Source organism: Bubalus bubalis, chromosome 4 (assembly GCF_019923935.1).
Source record: "Bubalus bubalis isolate 160015118507 breed Murrah chromosome 4, NDDB_SH_1, whole genome shotgun sequence".
Lineage (NCBI taxonomy): Eukaryota > Metazoa > Chordata > Mammalia > Artiodactyla > Bovidae > Bubalus > Bubalus bubalis.
Genome location: NC_059160.1, coordinates 72,914,444 through 72,929,822, shown reverse-complemented (window position 1 = coordinate 72,929,822; position 15,379 = coordinate 72,914,444). Strand labels below are relative to the sequence as shown.

The 15,379-nt window shown below is 40.8% G+C and overlaps 2 protein-coding genes across 7 annotated transcripts in view; one reads left to right on the top strand and one right to left on the bottom strand.

Moving 5' to 3' along the window:
* The window catches only part of GRIP1 (glutamate receptor interacting protein 1), a 335,998-nt gene extending 333,608 nt beyond the window's left edge, over nucleotides 1-2,390 (top strand). For all 5 annotated transcript variants that reach the window (XM_025285057.3, XM_044941590.2, XM_044941589.2 and 2 more), the window contains one exon: nucleotides 641-2,390. In XM_025285057.3, the coding sequence (XP_025140842.1) occupies nucleotides 641-868 (228 nt within the window). In that variant the 3' untranslated portion in view covers nucleotides 869-2,390. The remainder of the gene's footprint in view (nucleotides 1-640) is intronic.
* Nucleotides 2,391-7,979: 5,589 nt separating this feature from the next.
* Nucleotides 7,980-15,379, bottom strand: part of HELB (DNA helicase B) — a 61,624-nt gene continuing 54,224 nt past the window's right edge. For both annotated transcript variants that reach the window (XM_025285059.3, XM_006066457.4), the window contains exons 12-13: nucleotides 14,772-15,266; nucleotides 7,980-9,025 (exon numbers count right to left, since the gene is read on the bottom strand). In XM_025285059.3, the coding sequence (XP_025140844.1) occupies nucleotides 8,921-9,025; nucleotides 14,772-15,266 (600 nt within the window). In that variant the 3' untranslated portion in view covers nucleotides 7,980-8,920. The remainder of the gene's footprint in view (nucleotides 9,026-14,771; nucleotides 15,267-15,379) is intronic.

Here is a 15,379-nt window from a genome sequence, read left to right as displayed (position 1 = left end):
ATGAGAACTACTGAGAGAGGTAGTTCAGTATCATCAAGAGCACAAGTTGTGGGGGACTTCCCCAGCAGTCTACTGGTTAAGACTCTGTCTTCCAATGCAGGGAGCATGGGTTCAATGCCTGGTCTGGGAGCTAAGATCCCACATGCTGCAGGGTGCAGCCAAAATTTTTTTTTAAAGAAAGAAAACAAAAAAACAAAACACAGCACAAACTTCAGAATCAGCCAGACTGCCTGAGATCACATCTTTGCTGGACCACTCACCAACATCCTCTCTGGACCACTTACCAACTGCTGGTCTGAGGCACTTCTCCGAACCATTATGTGCCTCACTTTCCTCATCCGTAAATTGGGGATGACAGCACTTTGGAGCACCTGCCATGAGTAAGGCTATTTGCTCAGCTTGGGGATGTTAGATGTGTCCCTGCTCCCTGCCATCAAGGGCCTTACAGTTTAGTAGCAGAGAATAAGTAAGCTTATACCCCTCTTATAGTGTGCTCAGGGCTGGGATAGACTCTCTGTACAGAGTGCTCATTTAAGCACTTTCGAGACTCTTATCAACCTGTTATATCTGAAATGTTACTCTGGGTTTTGGGAATTCTATCTGTAACAATAATTCACCATGGTGCTTCTTGCCATTTCAGGTTAATCATGTCCGAACAAGAGACTTTGACTGCTGCCTCGTTGTACCCCTCATAGCGGAATCTGGTAATAAGCTGGACCTGGTTATTAGTAGAAACCCCCTGGCTTCACAGAAGTCCTTAGAACACACTCTACCAGGAGGAGAATGGAGTGAACAGAACAGTGCTTTTTTCCAACAGCCGAGCCACGGTGGTAATTTGGAGATACGAGAACCCACTAATACACTATAGCAATGCTTTTTATAAAGCGGGACAAAAGACAATATCTACATGGTGCTAAAAAAAAAAAAAATCCCTTTAAGATTTCTGTGACATCTGAAGCACAGATAATCGCGTGGCATTAACCACAAGCACAGGGGTCTTTTCAATCTCTCATGGCTCATGTTCACGTCCCTTTTCAAGTTGAAGAGGTTTCTTTGTTGGTGATCACTATGGTATATGACAGGCAATCCCCTGCCAAATCCAATGGTAGAGAAAAAGAAAAACAGGCCACCCCTCTCTACAGTTAACATCAGAGGACATTTTTTCACAAGTCCATCTTCCTGTTCCTTTTTAAAAAGAGAAATGTCTGTTTGAAAATATTCTCTAAAATAATTTCCTTAATTCACTTTGACATCAGTTTCTTACTACAAAGTTATTCATGTTAAGAATTTAACTGACAAGGCTTTTCATAAAGCTGGCCCTGCTAGAACTAGCCTGGTGAACTGCTGGGACTGCTGCTATGGGAGGGGTACAGGTATAAACTATCTCACGACGTTTCAGCAACGGTGCACGTAGGAGACCATAATAGGTGGTGGTAAATGTTTTGCCCAAGTATAGGAATGATTTTAACTAAGATGTATGCTATTCCCTATGCAACAAATGATCAAACAGGATATGTCTTGTGACCTGTTTTTTTGTTTTTTTTTTTTTTTAAGGACACATTTTTTAATAGCTGAAAACTCTCTGGTAATGAATTAGGGTGTTTAGTAACACTGAGAATTAGTTAAATTATCTTATTTTTAAAATTCAAGACTAAGAATTTAAGAGAGAATGAAGAGTCTATTAAGATGAGGTTTATCTTAAGGATAGGCAATTGAAACTCATACTGCTTGACATGTTTTGAAAACTGGTTATACTGAGGGGTGTACAGCACATGTACATAAATGACTCTGGACTGTCTTTTGTTCTGAGCCATGCCACTGACTGAAATTGTAAATACATTTTCACGAAATGCATTGCCAATTATTACCATCCCCCAAAGCAATAAACTGTGACGGTTGCTTTTAATGTCTGTCAGCAACTGTTTTCATTTGTTCAGATATTTTAAATAGTTACACTAATAACTGTTATTTGGTGAATATTAAAAAAAATAGATCTGTATATTGATTGTAGAATCTCCATACTGAAAAATTATTTTCCAAACATTTTTATTTTGGTCAATAATTAAAACTGCTTAGGCAAAGCATCTGAACACTGTGTCCTTTGTTTAAGGAAAAAGTTCACCTTTTGTTTCTGTGCAAAGAAATATATTATTTCAATCATATTTCAGAACCGCCAGGGCAAGAAAGTATAAAGCAGAATCATGTTAAGAAAAAGATCATGAGTCACTTAAATATGTATTTTTATTTGTAACAAACAAGTATTAAACTGTAAAGTATTTTTGTACAAATTTAATACTTTAATAGCATGGTATTTATCGTCTATGTATGGTTTTGGGGAATTCAAAATTGTTGCAAATATTTGTATGGGAATAAAAAAACCCTCTACCAAATGGAATAAACAGTGATTTTAAAAAGCAAAAAAAAGAAAAAAAAAAAAAAAAGACCTTTTTTGGTGCTTTGGATATATTTTAGTGTTCTATACTGAGCCCTACACAACACTAATGGTTGCATAATTTTCTAAAGGAGGAAGGTTTTGCCATAAATTTGAAAAGCATCATGAAAGAGAAGAGCTATGGTTTTGATATTTGATCTGGGTTTGAATTCCAGCTCTGATACTCACTGGGGGTATGAAATTTACTTTCTTGAGGCAGTCTTCCCACCTGTGATACTGAAGGTCATATCTACATTCCAATACTTTCATGAAGAGAGGTGTGACACAGATGTAAAAATGCTGGAACAGCTGGCAAACAGGAACACCTCTAAGACTAATGATACACTTATATTAGGTGACAAAGCTTGATCTTGAGTCTAACTTAAGGATCATATCTACCCCCTGAGAACACAGTATGTACTCTATAAAATATATTTTCAAAAACTATTAGCATGATTAAAATTTATATATTAAAAAAAAAGAAAACTATACCTTATAGTTCCCAATGTTTTCATTTTTGCAAGTTGCCTAGCAGGCTTTGTAAATTCACAGGAACAAGGCAGGATGTCCATTCTTGCCACTTCTACTTAACAGGTTCTAGCCAGGGCAGCATAACCAGGAAACAAAATAAAAGGCAACTAAATTGGAAAGGAAGTAAAACAAACTCTACCTGCAGATGATACAATCTTGTATATACCAAAATCTTAAGGAATCTGCTAAAAAAACCTATTCAAATAAATGAGTTTTAGCAAGGTTGCAAGATACAAGATCAATATATAAAAATCAACTGAATTTCTATATAGTATTAACAAACAAAAATAAAAATAATTATATTCTCAAAGGATCAAAAATAAAAAGGAATAAATTTAATGAAAGTACAGAGTAGGTGTGAAGATGGCAGAGTAAAGACCCTGCACTCACCTTGTCTCACAAGCACCAAAGTTACAACTATTTGCAGAACAACCATTGACGGAAAAAGACTAGAAGCTAGCAGAAGAGATCAGAAGGAACCATAACAAGAAAGGAGAGGATCTGCAATATAATCAAATCACATATCCCCCTGGTGAGTGACCCATGAACTGGAGAATAATTATAATGCAGAGGTTCGCCCACAAGAATGAAAGTTCTGATCCCCCACATAAGGCTCGCAGCCCAGGGGTCCAGCACTGGGAAGACAAGCCCACAGAGCATTTGGCTTTGAAGGCCAGCAGGGTGGTACTGAGGGCTTCCCTGGTGGCTCAGAGGTAAAGACTCCGCCTGCCTATTCAAGAGACACGGTTTCAATGCCTGGGTCAGAAAGATCCCCTGGAGAAGGAAATGGCAACCCACTCCAGTATTCTTGCCTTGTAAATCCCATGAACAGAACAGCCTGGCAGGCTTCAGTCCATTGGATCGAAAGAGTCAGACACGACTTAGCGACTAAACAAGGCTGGAACTGGAGAAGCCTCACAAGACTGGGAAATAGAGACTTCACTCTCAAAGGGCACACGCAAAATCTCACACACACCAGGATCTAGGGTGAAAGCAGTAATCTGATAGAAGCCTGAGCCAGACCTACTGCTGGTTCTGTAGATTCTTGAAGAGGTAAGCTGTGGACACAGACACTGGTGCCAGACATTGGGGAACATTCAACTGCGTGAACACTCCTGGTGGCTGATGTGCTGGATCATCAGCACCAAGACTTGGCCCTACCCAACAGACTACAGGCTCCAGTGCTGGGGACACCTCGGGCCAAGAAACTAGCTGGGCAGGGACACAGCACAGTCTGCCTAGAGACACCCTGACTCCACCTCTAGACATATACCTAGACATGGCCCTGCACACCAAGGGCCAGTATTGGCCTCCATACACCAGTGGGCAGGCATCAGCCCTTCCTGACAGGAAGCCCACACAAGCCTCTAGACCAGCGCTCCCCAGTCTTTCTCTCACCAGGGACAGGTTCCACGGAAGACAGTTTTTCCACAGACGGGGGCAGGTTTGAGATGACTCACACACATTACATTTATTATGCTGCTGCTGATCTGACTGGAAGTGGAGCCCAGGCAGTAATTCAACTGATGGGGAGCAGCTGTAAATACAGGGGAAGCTTTGCTCGCTCACCCACCACTCACCTCCTGCTGTGTGGCCCGATTCCTAACAGGCCACAAACTGGTGCTCTAGACCAGCCTCACCCACCAGTGTGCAGACGCCAGAAAGAAGACAACTCTGATCCTGCAACACAGGCCAGACTCCACCCTGGGACTAGCTGGGCCCTTGTCCTGCTCACTAGCAGGCGAATGCAACCTTCTAGACAGTTTGGACCCCATGATCAACAGTCTGGAATGGACCTGCCAACAACAACAATCTAAAATGCATTCTAAGATCTCTGAGCCCTGCAGCCAAACTCCAGAAAACATCCCTTAACTGCTAGTAGCTTGGCACTACTCCCAGGATCTGGCTTCACCTGTCCGTGGGCATCTACAGCCCCAGAGTCTTTGCGACCCTGACTCAGCCCACCAGTAAGCCAGCACTAGCCTCAGGGCCCCCTAGGGTTCCGAGAGCAGCCACTCGGTGACCAAGCCCAGCTAGAGAGCAGCCAGCAGCATACACACAAGGCAAGGCCAAACAACCAGACTAGGAACCAACCAAGCCTACCATACCACCCACGTAGCCAGCCACAAAAGAAAGATTCATGCAACCCTCTAAAGGAGCCCCAAGAGAATACAGCTTCAGTGACAAGGGGAGTGCACTGCAGGGATACACAGGACATCTACACTGTGCCACTTCTCCAAGGCTGAGGAATATAACTAACCTACCGCATGCATAAAAATATAAATAGCAACAGACAAGACAAGGCGTCAGAGGACTATGTTCAAGACAAAGTAACAAGATAAAACTCCAGAAGAAGAGCTAGGTGGAGATAGGTGATCTACTCAAGAAACAGTGAAGAGTAATGATGGTGTAAAGATGATCGAAGAACTTGGGAGAAGAATGGATGCACAGAGCAAGAAGTTACTTTTTAACTAAGAATTAGAAAATATAATGAACAACCAGAGATGAATATAACAACTAACATGAAAAACACACTAGAAAAAATCAATAATAGGCTAAATGATACAGAAGAGTGTATCAGAGAGCTGGAAGACAGTAGTAACTGCTGCTGATCAGAAAAGGAAAGAAAAAAAGCAAGGACAGTTTAAGACAGCTCTGGGACAACATTAAACACAATAATATTCGCATTATAGGGGTGCCAGAAGGAGAAGAGAGAAAGGACTTGAAGAAAATATTTGAAGAGAGAAAAGCTGAAAACCTTCTTAACCTGGGGAAGGAAACAGTCAACCCATATCCAGGAAACACAAAGCTTCATACAGGATTAACCCAAAGAGAACCAAACCCACCAAGACACACTGTACTCAAAATGCCAAAAATTAAAGAGTGAATGCTAAAAGCAGCAAGGAAAAAGCAACAAATAATATAGAGGGGAATTCCCATAAGCCTGTAAGCTGATTTTTCAGCAGAAACTACAGGCTGGGAGGGAGTGGTACAATATACGGAAAGTGATAAAAGAATCTACAACCAAGAATATCCTACCCAGCAAGGTTCTCATCGAGATTTGATGGACAAATCAAAAACTTCACAGACAAGCAAAAGATAAAAGAATTCAGCACCAACAAAATTAGCTTCACTACAAACGTTAATGGAACTTCTCTAGGCAAGAAAGAAAAGGCCAGAACCAGAAACAAGAAAATTATGGAGGGAAACAATCTACCAGTAAAGGCAAATATACAGTAAAGGTAGGAAATTACCCACACACAAAGCTAGTAGAGATATTAAAGGATAAAAACAGTAATATCACCTGTATCTATAATAAGCAGTTAAAGGACACAAAAAACAATTAGATGTAAAATATGGTATCAAAAACAGTAATCATGAGGGGAGGAGAGTACAAATGCCAAGGAGGAGTATTTAAAATGCATTTGAAATGAAGAGATCAGTCACTTAAAACAATCACATTTATATACAGACTGCTATATGAAAATCTTATGGTAACAGCAAACCAAAACTCGATACTAGATATACATGCAAAAAAAAGCAGTCCAAAATAACACTAAAAATAGTCATTAAATCATAAGAAAAAAGGAGGAGAAACAGACCTACTAAAACAAATCTGAACCAACTAACAAAACAGCAACAAAACATACACATCAATACTTATCTTAAGTGTAATGGGACTAAATGCTCCATCAGAAGACACAGACTGCCTGAATGGTTACAAAAACAAGACCTGTATATATGATGCCTACAAGAGACTGACTTTAGATCAGAAGTCACAGAGAGACTAGAAGTGAGAGGGTGGAAAAAGACATGCCATGCAAATGGAAAAAGGAAGAAAAAGTCAGAGTAGCAACACTTGTATCAGACAAAACAGACTTTTAAAAAAGACTTTTACAAGAGACACATTTTTCTTATGGTGGGCTCTTACTCCACCATATAAAAAAATTAACTCTAAATGAATCAGAGTTAAATGTAAGACCTAGAACTATTTAACTCTTAGAAGAAAAAAACAGAAGTCTTCATAATGGATAAGCAATGGTTTCTCAGATATAGCACCAAAAGCACAAATAATAATAACAATAACAAAAATACATACATTAGACATTATCACAGTTAAAAACTTGTGTTTCAAAGGATACCATAAAGTGAAAATAAGATCTACAAAATGGGGAATTTTTTGCAAATAATGTTTCTAATAAGATACTGGTATACAGACTATATAAAGAACTTATACTAGATAATAAAAAGAAAAATAACCCAATTTGTAAGTGGACAAAGGATCTGAACAGACACATCCCTGAAGAAGACATACACATGGCCAGTGAGCACATGAAAAGATGATCGACATCATTAGTCACAGGGAAATGCAAATTAAAGCCATAGTGATATGTCACTTCATATCCATAGGATGGCTCCAGTTAAAAAGTCAGGTAATAATGAATGTTAGAGAGAATGAAGAAACTGGAACCCTCACACCCTGCTGGTGTCAACATAAAATGGTACAGCTGCTTTGAAAAAGTCTAGCAGTTCCTCAAAAAGCTAAACAGGGTTACCATATGACCCAGCAATTCCACATCAAGGTATATACTTAAAAGAAATGAACATATATACCTGTACAAAACCTTGTACACAGCGTTATTTATGATAGCCAAATAGAGGAAACAACCCAAATGTCCATCCACTAATGAATGGATAAATTCAATGTACCACATCCAAACAATGGAATATTTGGTAATAAAAAGAAATGAAGGGATTTGCCTCACACACTACTGAAAGCAAGAAGGGTTATTAGCAGCTCTCCTAGAGCCACTTGCAAAAATTCAGCCATGGTTCCTGATCTCACAACATCAGCTCAAACCAGCATGGTCTCACCTGGAAAGACAGCATCAATACACACCACCAGTTTTTCCTTCAGTACACAAGGGATATAGGCTTCATCAAGTTGGATGGAGTGATGATTCTGGAATGGATTATCCAAGACATATATAGCCAATAAAAGAAATAATGCTAGTTCTTTGCACATCATTTTTTTTTAATCTTGAGAGAGAGATGAAGCACTGTTACATGTTACAATGTGGATGAAGTCTGCAAACATTATTCTAAGTCAAAGAAGTCAGTAACAAGGGACCATATATTGTATGATTCCATTGGAGAAGGGAAATATAGAAAACTCAAAAAAAAAAAAAAATCGAAACACTTTGAGAGAAAAAATATCTTCAAAGTGTAATATTTTTAAAACAATAAGAAATGATAATTGTGTGACATGATAGACATGTTAATGCTACAGTGGTAATATTGCAATATAGAAGTATTAAACCAACAAGATGCACATTATATCTTAAATTATACAAAAACCAATGAAATCCCTGCTCAGAAGGAATTTCTAAGAAAGTGCCTAAAAGACGCAGGCAGCAGTGATGGAGCAAGTGGCAAGCTTGTGACGTGACCAGTTTAAAGTACACAAAATACCCTAGAATCTGTGTTAAGAATTTAAGAGATGTAATTAGTTTATCTTTACCATTGCTTCAACCCATTAGCAAAGATCACCCACAATGATGATGGAAGTTAATAAGGCATTATTCTAAAAATAAAACAATTTTAAAACACTTTTAAAATTCCATGGGCAGAAGAGCCTAGCAGGATATACAGTCCATGGGGCTGCAAAGAGTCAGACACAACTGAGCAACTGAACACTGAAGTACAGCGTTTTTAAAAATACATAGATAACATATTTTTCCATCATATATGACCAGTGCTACCAGTTCTCCTGATGACAGATGTCAATATCATTAAGATTTTCTTTGATGAATAAATTGAAAACAGTTGCTACTACAAATACCTTAAAATAGAACTCGTTAACAGACGTCTTCTTTTGTCTTAATCCTTTGAAGCCATGATTTCATTTTGTATTGCATGGAAAAAACAGACAATTATTTTGAGCAATCTGAAATAAAACTAAGTTTCTCGATTATTTGTGGATTTGAAAAGTTGCTTGGGGGTTAAACTATTTAGTCTCAGATTCTGAAGCTTAGAAGACACTTGTGGAGATGATTCTTCCACCTGTTGGAACAATAAAAATAACGTTAGTTTTATAGAAATGTAGTTGGTCTACCCTATGTACTTCTATTCCCTCTGACTGCTTCTCAGGAACTTCATACATTTTCTGACTTCTTGAGCACACCAGAACAATCAGTTGTCATTCTGCTTAGGCTTATTGTGAAAACCCCAGTCCCCACCTCCAGGACTGGCATATAGAAGTGACTATTTGCTGAATAAGTACATGTATCTAACTTCTAAAAGTGTGGACAGGGTCCACTACATAATTTGGCAGTGCAGAAGTAAAACAATGTGTGCGGACTTCCCTGGTAGTATAGTGGATGGGAATCCACCTGCCAATGCAGAGGACACGGGTTCAATCTATGGTCTGGGAAGATGCCACAGGGCAACTATGCCTGTGAGCCACAACTACTGAAGCCCACGAGCCTAGAGCCTGTGGTCTGCAACAAGAGAACACGAGAAGCCCGAGCATGGCAACGCGGAGTAGCGCCCGCTCACCACAACTAGAGAAAGCTCGCACACAGCAACAAAGACCTGACACGGCCTAATAAATACATAATTTAAAAAATTAAAATGTGGGTCCCTTGTTCAAAAATTAGGAATTTCAAGATGACAAGCAGAGAACATTGCAAGCATAGGGTTCCTTCTAAGCAGGAAGCCCTGTATGACCGACTGCCCAGGATGCCCGTCCATGATGCCAGCCATAGGTGTGGTTAAGCTGAAACACTGCAACTACATAAGTGCACTCTTGGTACTATTAGTATTCCCAAGCACTAGTCAATGGACCAGTACAGTCACGAAAAAGATTCACCACCACAGAGACAGAGAAAAATAAAACTCAATTCATCATTCATCTTGCTAAATCTGTTCAGTTTAGAGAACTGTGATAGTTAATTTTATGTGTCAATGTGGCTAAGCCACAGTACCCGAATATTTGGCCAAATACTGTTCTACATGTTTCTGGGGAAGTATTTTTCACTTGAGACTAACAGTTAAATCAGTAGACTAAGTAAAATGGGTTACCCTCCAAAGTGTACATAGGTGGGCTTTATCCAATCAAAGCCTAAACAGAAAAAATTGATCTCCCCCAAGGAAGAAGGATTTCTGCAGTAGAGCACCATGAAATTAACTCTTCTCTGAGTGTCCTCTCGGCCAGCCTACCTGCACATTTTGGACTCTACCATCACCAACCCTCACAATGGCATGAGCCAACTCCTTAAAATAAATCCCAAAAGATAGATTAGACAGATTAGATAGACAGATATAGATACACACCCTATTGGTTCTATGTCTCTAAGGAACGCTGAGTAATACAAGGACTATCTTTATTCAGGGATTATATGACATCTTTACTAACTTTTAAGTGAAAGTGTCACTTGCTTTCAAAAAATTCTGGAAATCAATGCTTTAAACAGATAAAATTTAGCAGTATTTTACATATATGTTTTTATTTTAAGGTTTGTTTTTGTCCCCCCACTTTTTTTGTTCCCTGGTGGGAGGCTAGGCAAAAGAAGAAGAAGGAAAAAACAGGTCAACATTTTCTTTGAAGATTCTTTTAAAAACTCAAAGCTATGAACCAGTGAAAAAGCAAAAGTTTTCATCTAGGAGGGACAGGCTTGGGCATTTCAGTCATTGGTATATGTCGAATTTAAAGACTTGGCTCTTAGGCAGCAATGTGAATATGAAGGAGGAGAATGCGGGCAGCCCTTGTCATTGAATTTGATCTTTTACAAATGACACATCTCGATGCACCTGAAAGTGTATTATTATAAAACATGAGAAGTCTTTAATTTATCAGTCCTGATGCTTGAATTCTAGTTTCCTTGTTTCTAGGGATTCTTGCAAACGCCACATACTTCTGGCAAAGCATGTGAGAAACTGATCTTTTCACGTAGACAGCTTTGTTGGTGCTGCGGCCACCATGCAGTGCTAACGGCCAGCGCTGGCAGCCCCTGCGGCCACTCTTTGTGCTCACACACCTTTTGTGACGCTAGCCTCCCCCTCAGCTTAAAAGCTCTGGCAAGCTCAAAACTGAAGATAAACAGTGCTGCCAATTTCTCTTTGCACCATCGTACAAACCGTAATTCCTCCCTCCAACATTGGTGCTAAGAAATAAAAAGCAGAAACTTCTAGAAAAAGATTCTTTCTTTCCTTGGAATTGCCTGTTTTCTGCTCCAGGTCAAAAGCTTTATTTATCCCAGGGTCTCTGTAAGAGGTAACACAGTTAATTTTTTTTTTTTTAAGTATTTTTAGCTGAGATGGAAATTCAATCTCAGCCAAGTCGATCTCGAGTACAGAATGAAACAGAGGCTTCCTAGGTGGCTCAGTGGTAATGAATCCACCTGCCAAAGCGGGAGACCCAGGAGACTTGGGTTTGATCCCTGGGTCAGGAAGACTCCCTGGAAAAGGAAATGGCAACCCACTCCAGTATTCTTGCCTAGAAAATCCCAAGGACACAGGAGCCTGGCAGGATACAGTCCATGGGGTCACGAAGAGTTGGACACAACTTAGCGACTGAGCATGCACACTGAATGAAACCGTATCAGCAGTGATCTTACTGCTTTGAAGAAGGAAAAAAAAATCTTTTTTCTGCCATGTCCACTTTCATCACTTTCCACATAAAACCTGTCCCTTGGCCTCTTTTCCCAATTCTGGTTAATGTTATTTGGAGCCACCCGGATGTCCAAGGCAGAAGCCTAGGAATCATTCTCAGGTTCAACCTTACATACAACTGTCCATTATGCCCACTGACTCTATCCCTTAGCATCTCTACTACCTCTTTAGAACCTAGTCATTTTGCCCAACCTACTGAAATGATCTTTTTGCTGGGAACTCAGTCCCTAGTCTCTCCCTAACCATATCCACTGAACTGCAAAGTCAGCTTCATAAATTTCAATTCACAGAGCTTTTAAAATGCTTCCAGTGCTCTCCACTGCAATCAGGAGAATATACAATCTCTTTAGAAGAGCCTTGATCTCTTTCCCAAGCGTCCTCAGCTCAACTTCTCATTTGTATGCCGTGTTCCACCCACACTATTCCATACCTGTTGTTGTCTAATATGCCTTAGAGAGCCTTTTGTGGGGCACCCTGTTCGAGAATTTTTGAAGATCTCACATCCATGCGGGCTCAGAAGTAGAGAAGTTTCCTTTAGAGCTCAGCCTGGTAAAGGCAGGTTACATTGACGCTTTCTCCTCTGAGTCCCATGGCAGCCCCTGCTTATAATTGTCACCATGTTGGAAGCCTGAAGACTCACCCTTAACAAGTCTGCTGCTGGCACATAAAGCAATTCTTAAGCTTGTGTAAGAACTACATTTGGAGGTAATTTACAATCCCATCTTTTTTACACAAAACAGCATCACTGACTTGGATCGTCTAACTTCTTTAACTAGGAAACAAATGATTTTGGATTATTTCTAAAAACCAAAAGAGGTCTCAGTAGAAGTTTGCTTCCCTTATAAACATTCAAAAGGATCTTTTACTGTCTCTAAAAGTGATTCTCAAAGGAATTCTTAAAGCAAGGAGGGAGCACTACAAGAACAAGTAGGACTCTGAGCATGAACCTAAAAGAATACGCTGGAGGTCTGATTTCTTTTTTTTAAAAGAGGCTTCCCTGCCATACTCAGTTTACATTTTAATCGCTGTGCATTTTTAAAGTGTTATCATGTGATGAGCAGTCATGTGATACAAACGCTGTCCTCAAGAGTCAAACAGACAGCGGCTCCAAGGGCAGCACAGGGGGCACACTGTGCCACCCAACCACTTTAGGAACAAACCAGAAACTGAGCTGGACTCTGCGAGGGAAAGAGAAAGGACGGGAGAAGGCAACCCGACAAGAACTGCTTCATCTTCCCTCCACACAGCCCAACAACGCACTGCACTCCTTCCCTTCAAGTGCAGTGGAAGGAGCCCCTGTTCCCAATCCTATCTGCTCACGCTCTGGACTGTCCCCATCTCACGTACTTCAGGACTCCATTCCTGCAATGATCCCCTCTCTCTCAGCTCAAACATCACCTCCTCAGAGAGGACTTAGCAGACCATCATGGCCCAGGACCACCTCCTGCCCCTTTAACCCCTACTGACCACCGCCTACCTCATCACCTGTATTTTCTTTATAGGATCTTTCTTAATCTGGAAATTTTATTTTCTCTGGTATGGGTTGCCTTTGAACAAATGGTACAATGCAATGGCCATGAAGCCAGGAACCTGTTTTTTTCCCTCTAGACCACTTAGATCAGTGACCAACCTAAGAGCTACCTTTTTTTTTTTCTAAATGCTGAATGAGGGGATGCAGAGAGAAGGAGGCTTCCAAGCCAAGTTGCAGAACAAAAACCAAAAGGAAGAGACATGAATACGTTTGGTTAAATGTGGTAGAGATTAGAGTGACAAAGACAAAAGCAAAAAAACAAACAAAAACAAAGGAATAGTGGGAAAAGAAATGATGTTGGGAAAGATGGAATCAAACAGAGAAAAGCCTCAAATGCTGAGCTACAGCACCTGGAATTTACGCAGCAGGTCCTAAGGAACCACTGAAGGCTTCTGAACAAAGCAATGAGCTCAGCACTTAGGCGGTGAATCTGGTAACAGGGTGTAGGGTACATCAGCAGAATGGAAACAAGAGAAGGGAAGGCAACCAGGTCAGCAATCATCCAAGAAGGTCAAGATCTAAAACAGCACAGACTTAATGAGATGGAAGAAATCCCCAAGAGACATATTTTGCAATAAACCCAGCAACTATCTGGAGGTAAAGGGTGAAAACAATGCAAATCTAAACAGACTCCAAGATTTCAACTGGGAAAACGGATAAATTTTAAATAGAGAAACTAGAAAAGAGAGTAAGAGACTGGGCTGTGGCTCCAGAAAGTCAATCTCTAGGAACAAATACATAGATTTGGGGTGGGGGGGCGGGGTTTAGAAGGGTGGTTCATTACCTCCTCTTCAGCATTAACAGTATTCAGTGAAACACTTAGCTTGGTGAAACATTTACTGAAACACCAAGTTTCTTACACAGCCTGTCCATCTCCACCACAGGCCACCTAGGCATGAATTCCCAGTGCCTGGAATGTAGTTGACAGCTGAAAACTATTTGCTGAACAAATCACTAATGCAAAGATTACAGCTAAAACTGAGAACAAGATCAGTTCTCAAGGGAAAAGAGAAATGAACCTTGAAAAGATGTCTCTGGTCCGAGAAGAAGAAGAAATGGAGTGAAGAAATGAAGGGAAGATGACCCAGAGACAGAGGGGAAGTATTAAATCAGAGAACACTGAAACCAAGAGAAGGAAACATGGAAATAGCAATTGCAGTTAAAAATATTGACTGTCCGGGGGAAAAGTCCAGAATGAGACCTAAGAAAAGACCTCTGAAGTTGGCAAGAAGATGACTGGGACAGCCACTTCAATGAAGCTGTGAGGAACAAAGTGAGACCACACCTATGGAAGGGAGGGGAAGGTGATGAGTAAGATAAGCAAAGAAGGTGATGGAAGATTAGGAAGATCCTCCTGGCATGCCAGCCCCACTCATCAATCCATCACTATCTAGAGTGCCAGCCTCAAGCAGAGGGAGAAACATCCAACCAAGATCAAACTAAGATTCAACTGGATATAGAAGTAGAATGGAAATCTGACAGACGTGAGAGGAATAGTTGTTTTTTAAATCCTGCAGCACTATGTAGCCGTAATAAAAATACACAGTCATTTATAAGCACACTGAGGCCAGCAATATTTAAATAAAACCTGAATATCAGTCCTACCATAAGAATTTTGCTTGGACTTTCACCATCATTCGAGCCACATGTCCTTTTGGAGCCTCTCAGTTGTGACGGATCCTCAGTTGCATCCACTTCATCATGTGAAGATAACTCCCATCCTTCAGCAAAGGCAAGCAGCATGTCATCGGCCACAGAGTCCCCGCTTCTGGGGCTGTCATTTGTCACCGTGTCAGCTGTGACCGTAGAGAGTGAAGATGCTGACGGCTGTGTGCCGGGTCTCCTGCTGTCTTCAAGGTTCTTGGATGAGGAAGCAAACTCTGCTGGAGGTGTACAGCTCCTGGAAAGTTTGTTTTGCAGAAAATGTTTTAAACGCGTTTTCCTAGGAACGCTCTTTCTCATGATGGCACTCCGAAGCTGAGACTCTTCTGCGATGACGTACACCCTGCAGCGGCCCCGGGTCACGGCGGTGTACACGTGCTGCCAGTGCTGGCGGCCCGCCTTCCCCACCACGTACACGACTGTCTTCTCCTCCGACCCCTGAGAGGAAAGAACGCATGGGGCAGTCTTACTACTGCATAAAGGGTTCACTTCCCGGACAGTCTACAAAGGTAGAAAGGAGACAAGTCCTCCAAGTGCTCTCAAGCGCATTC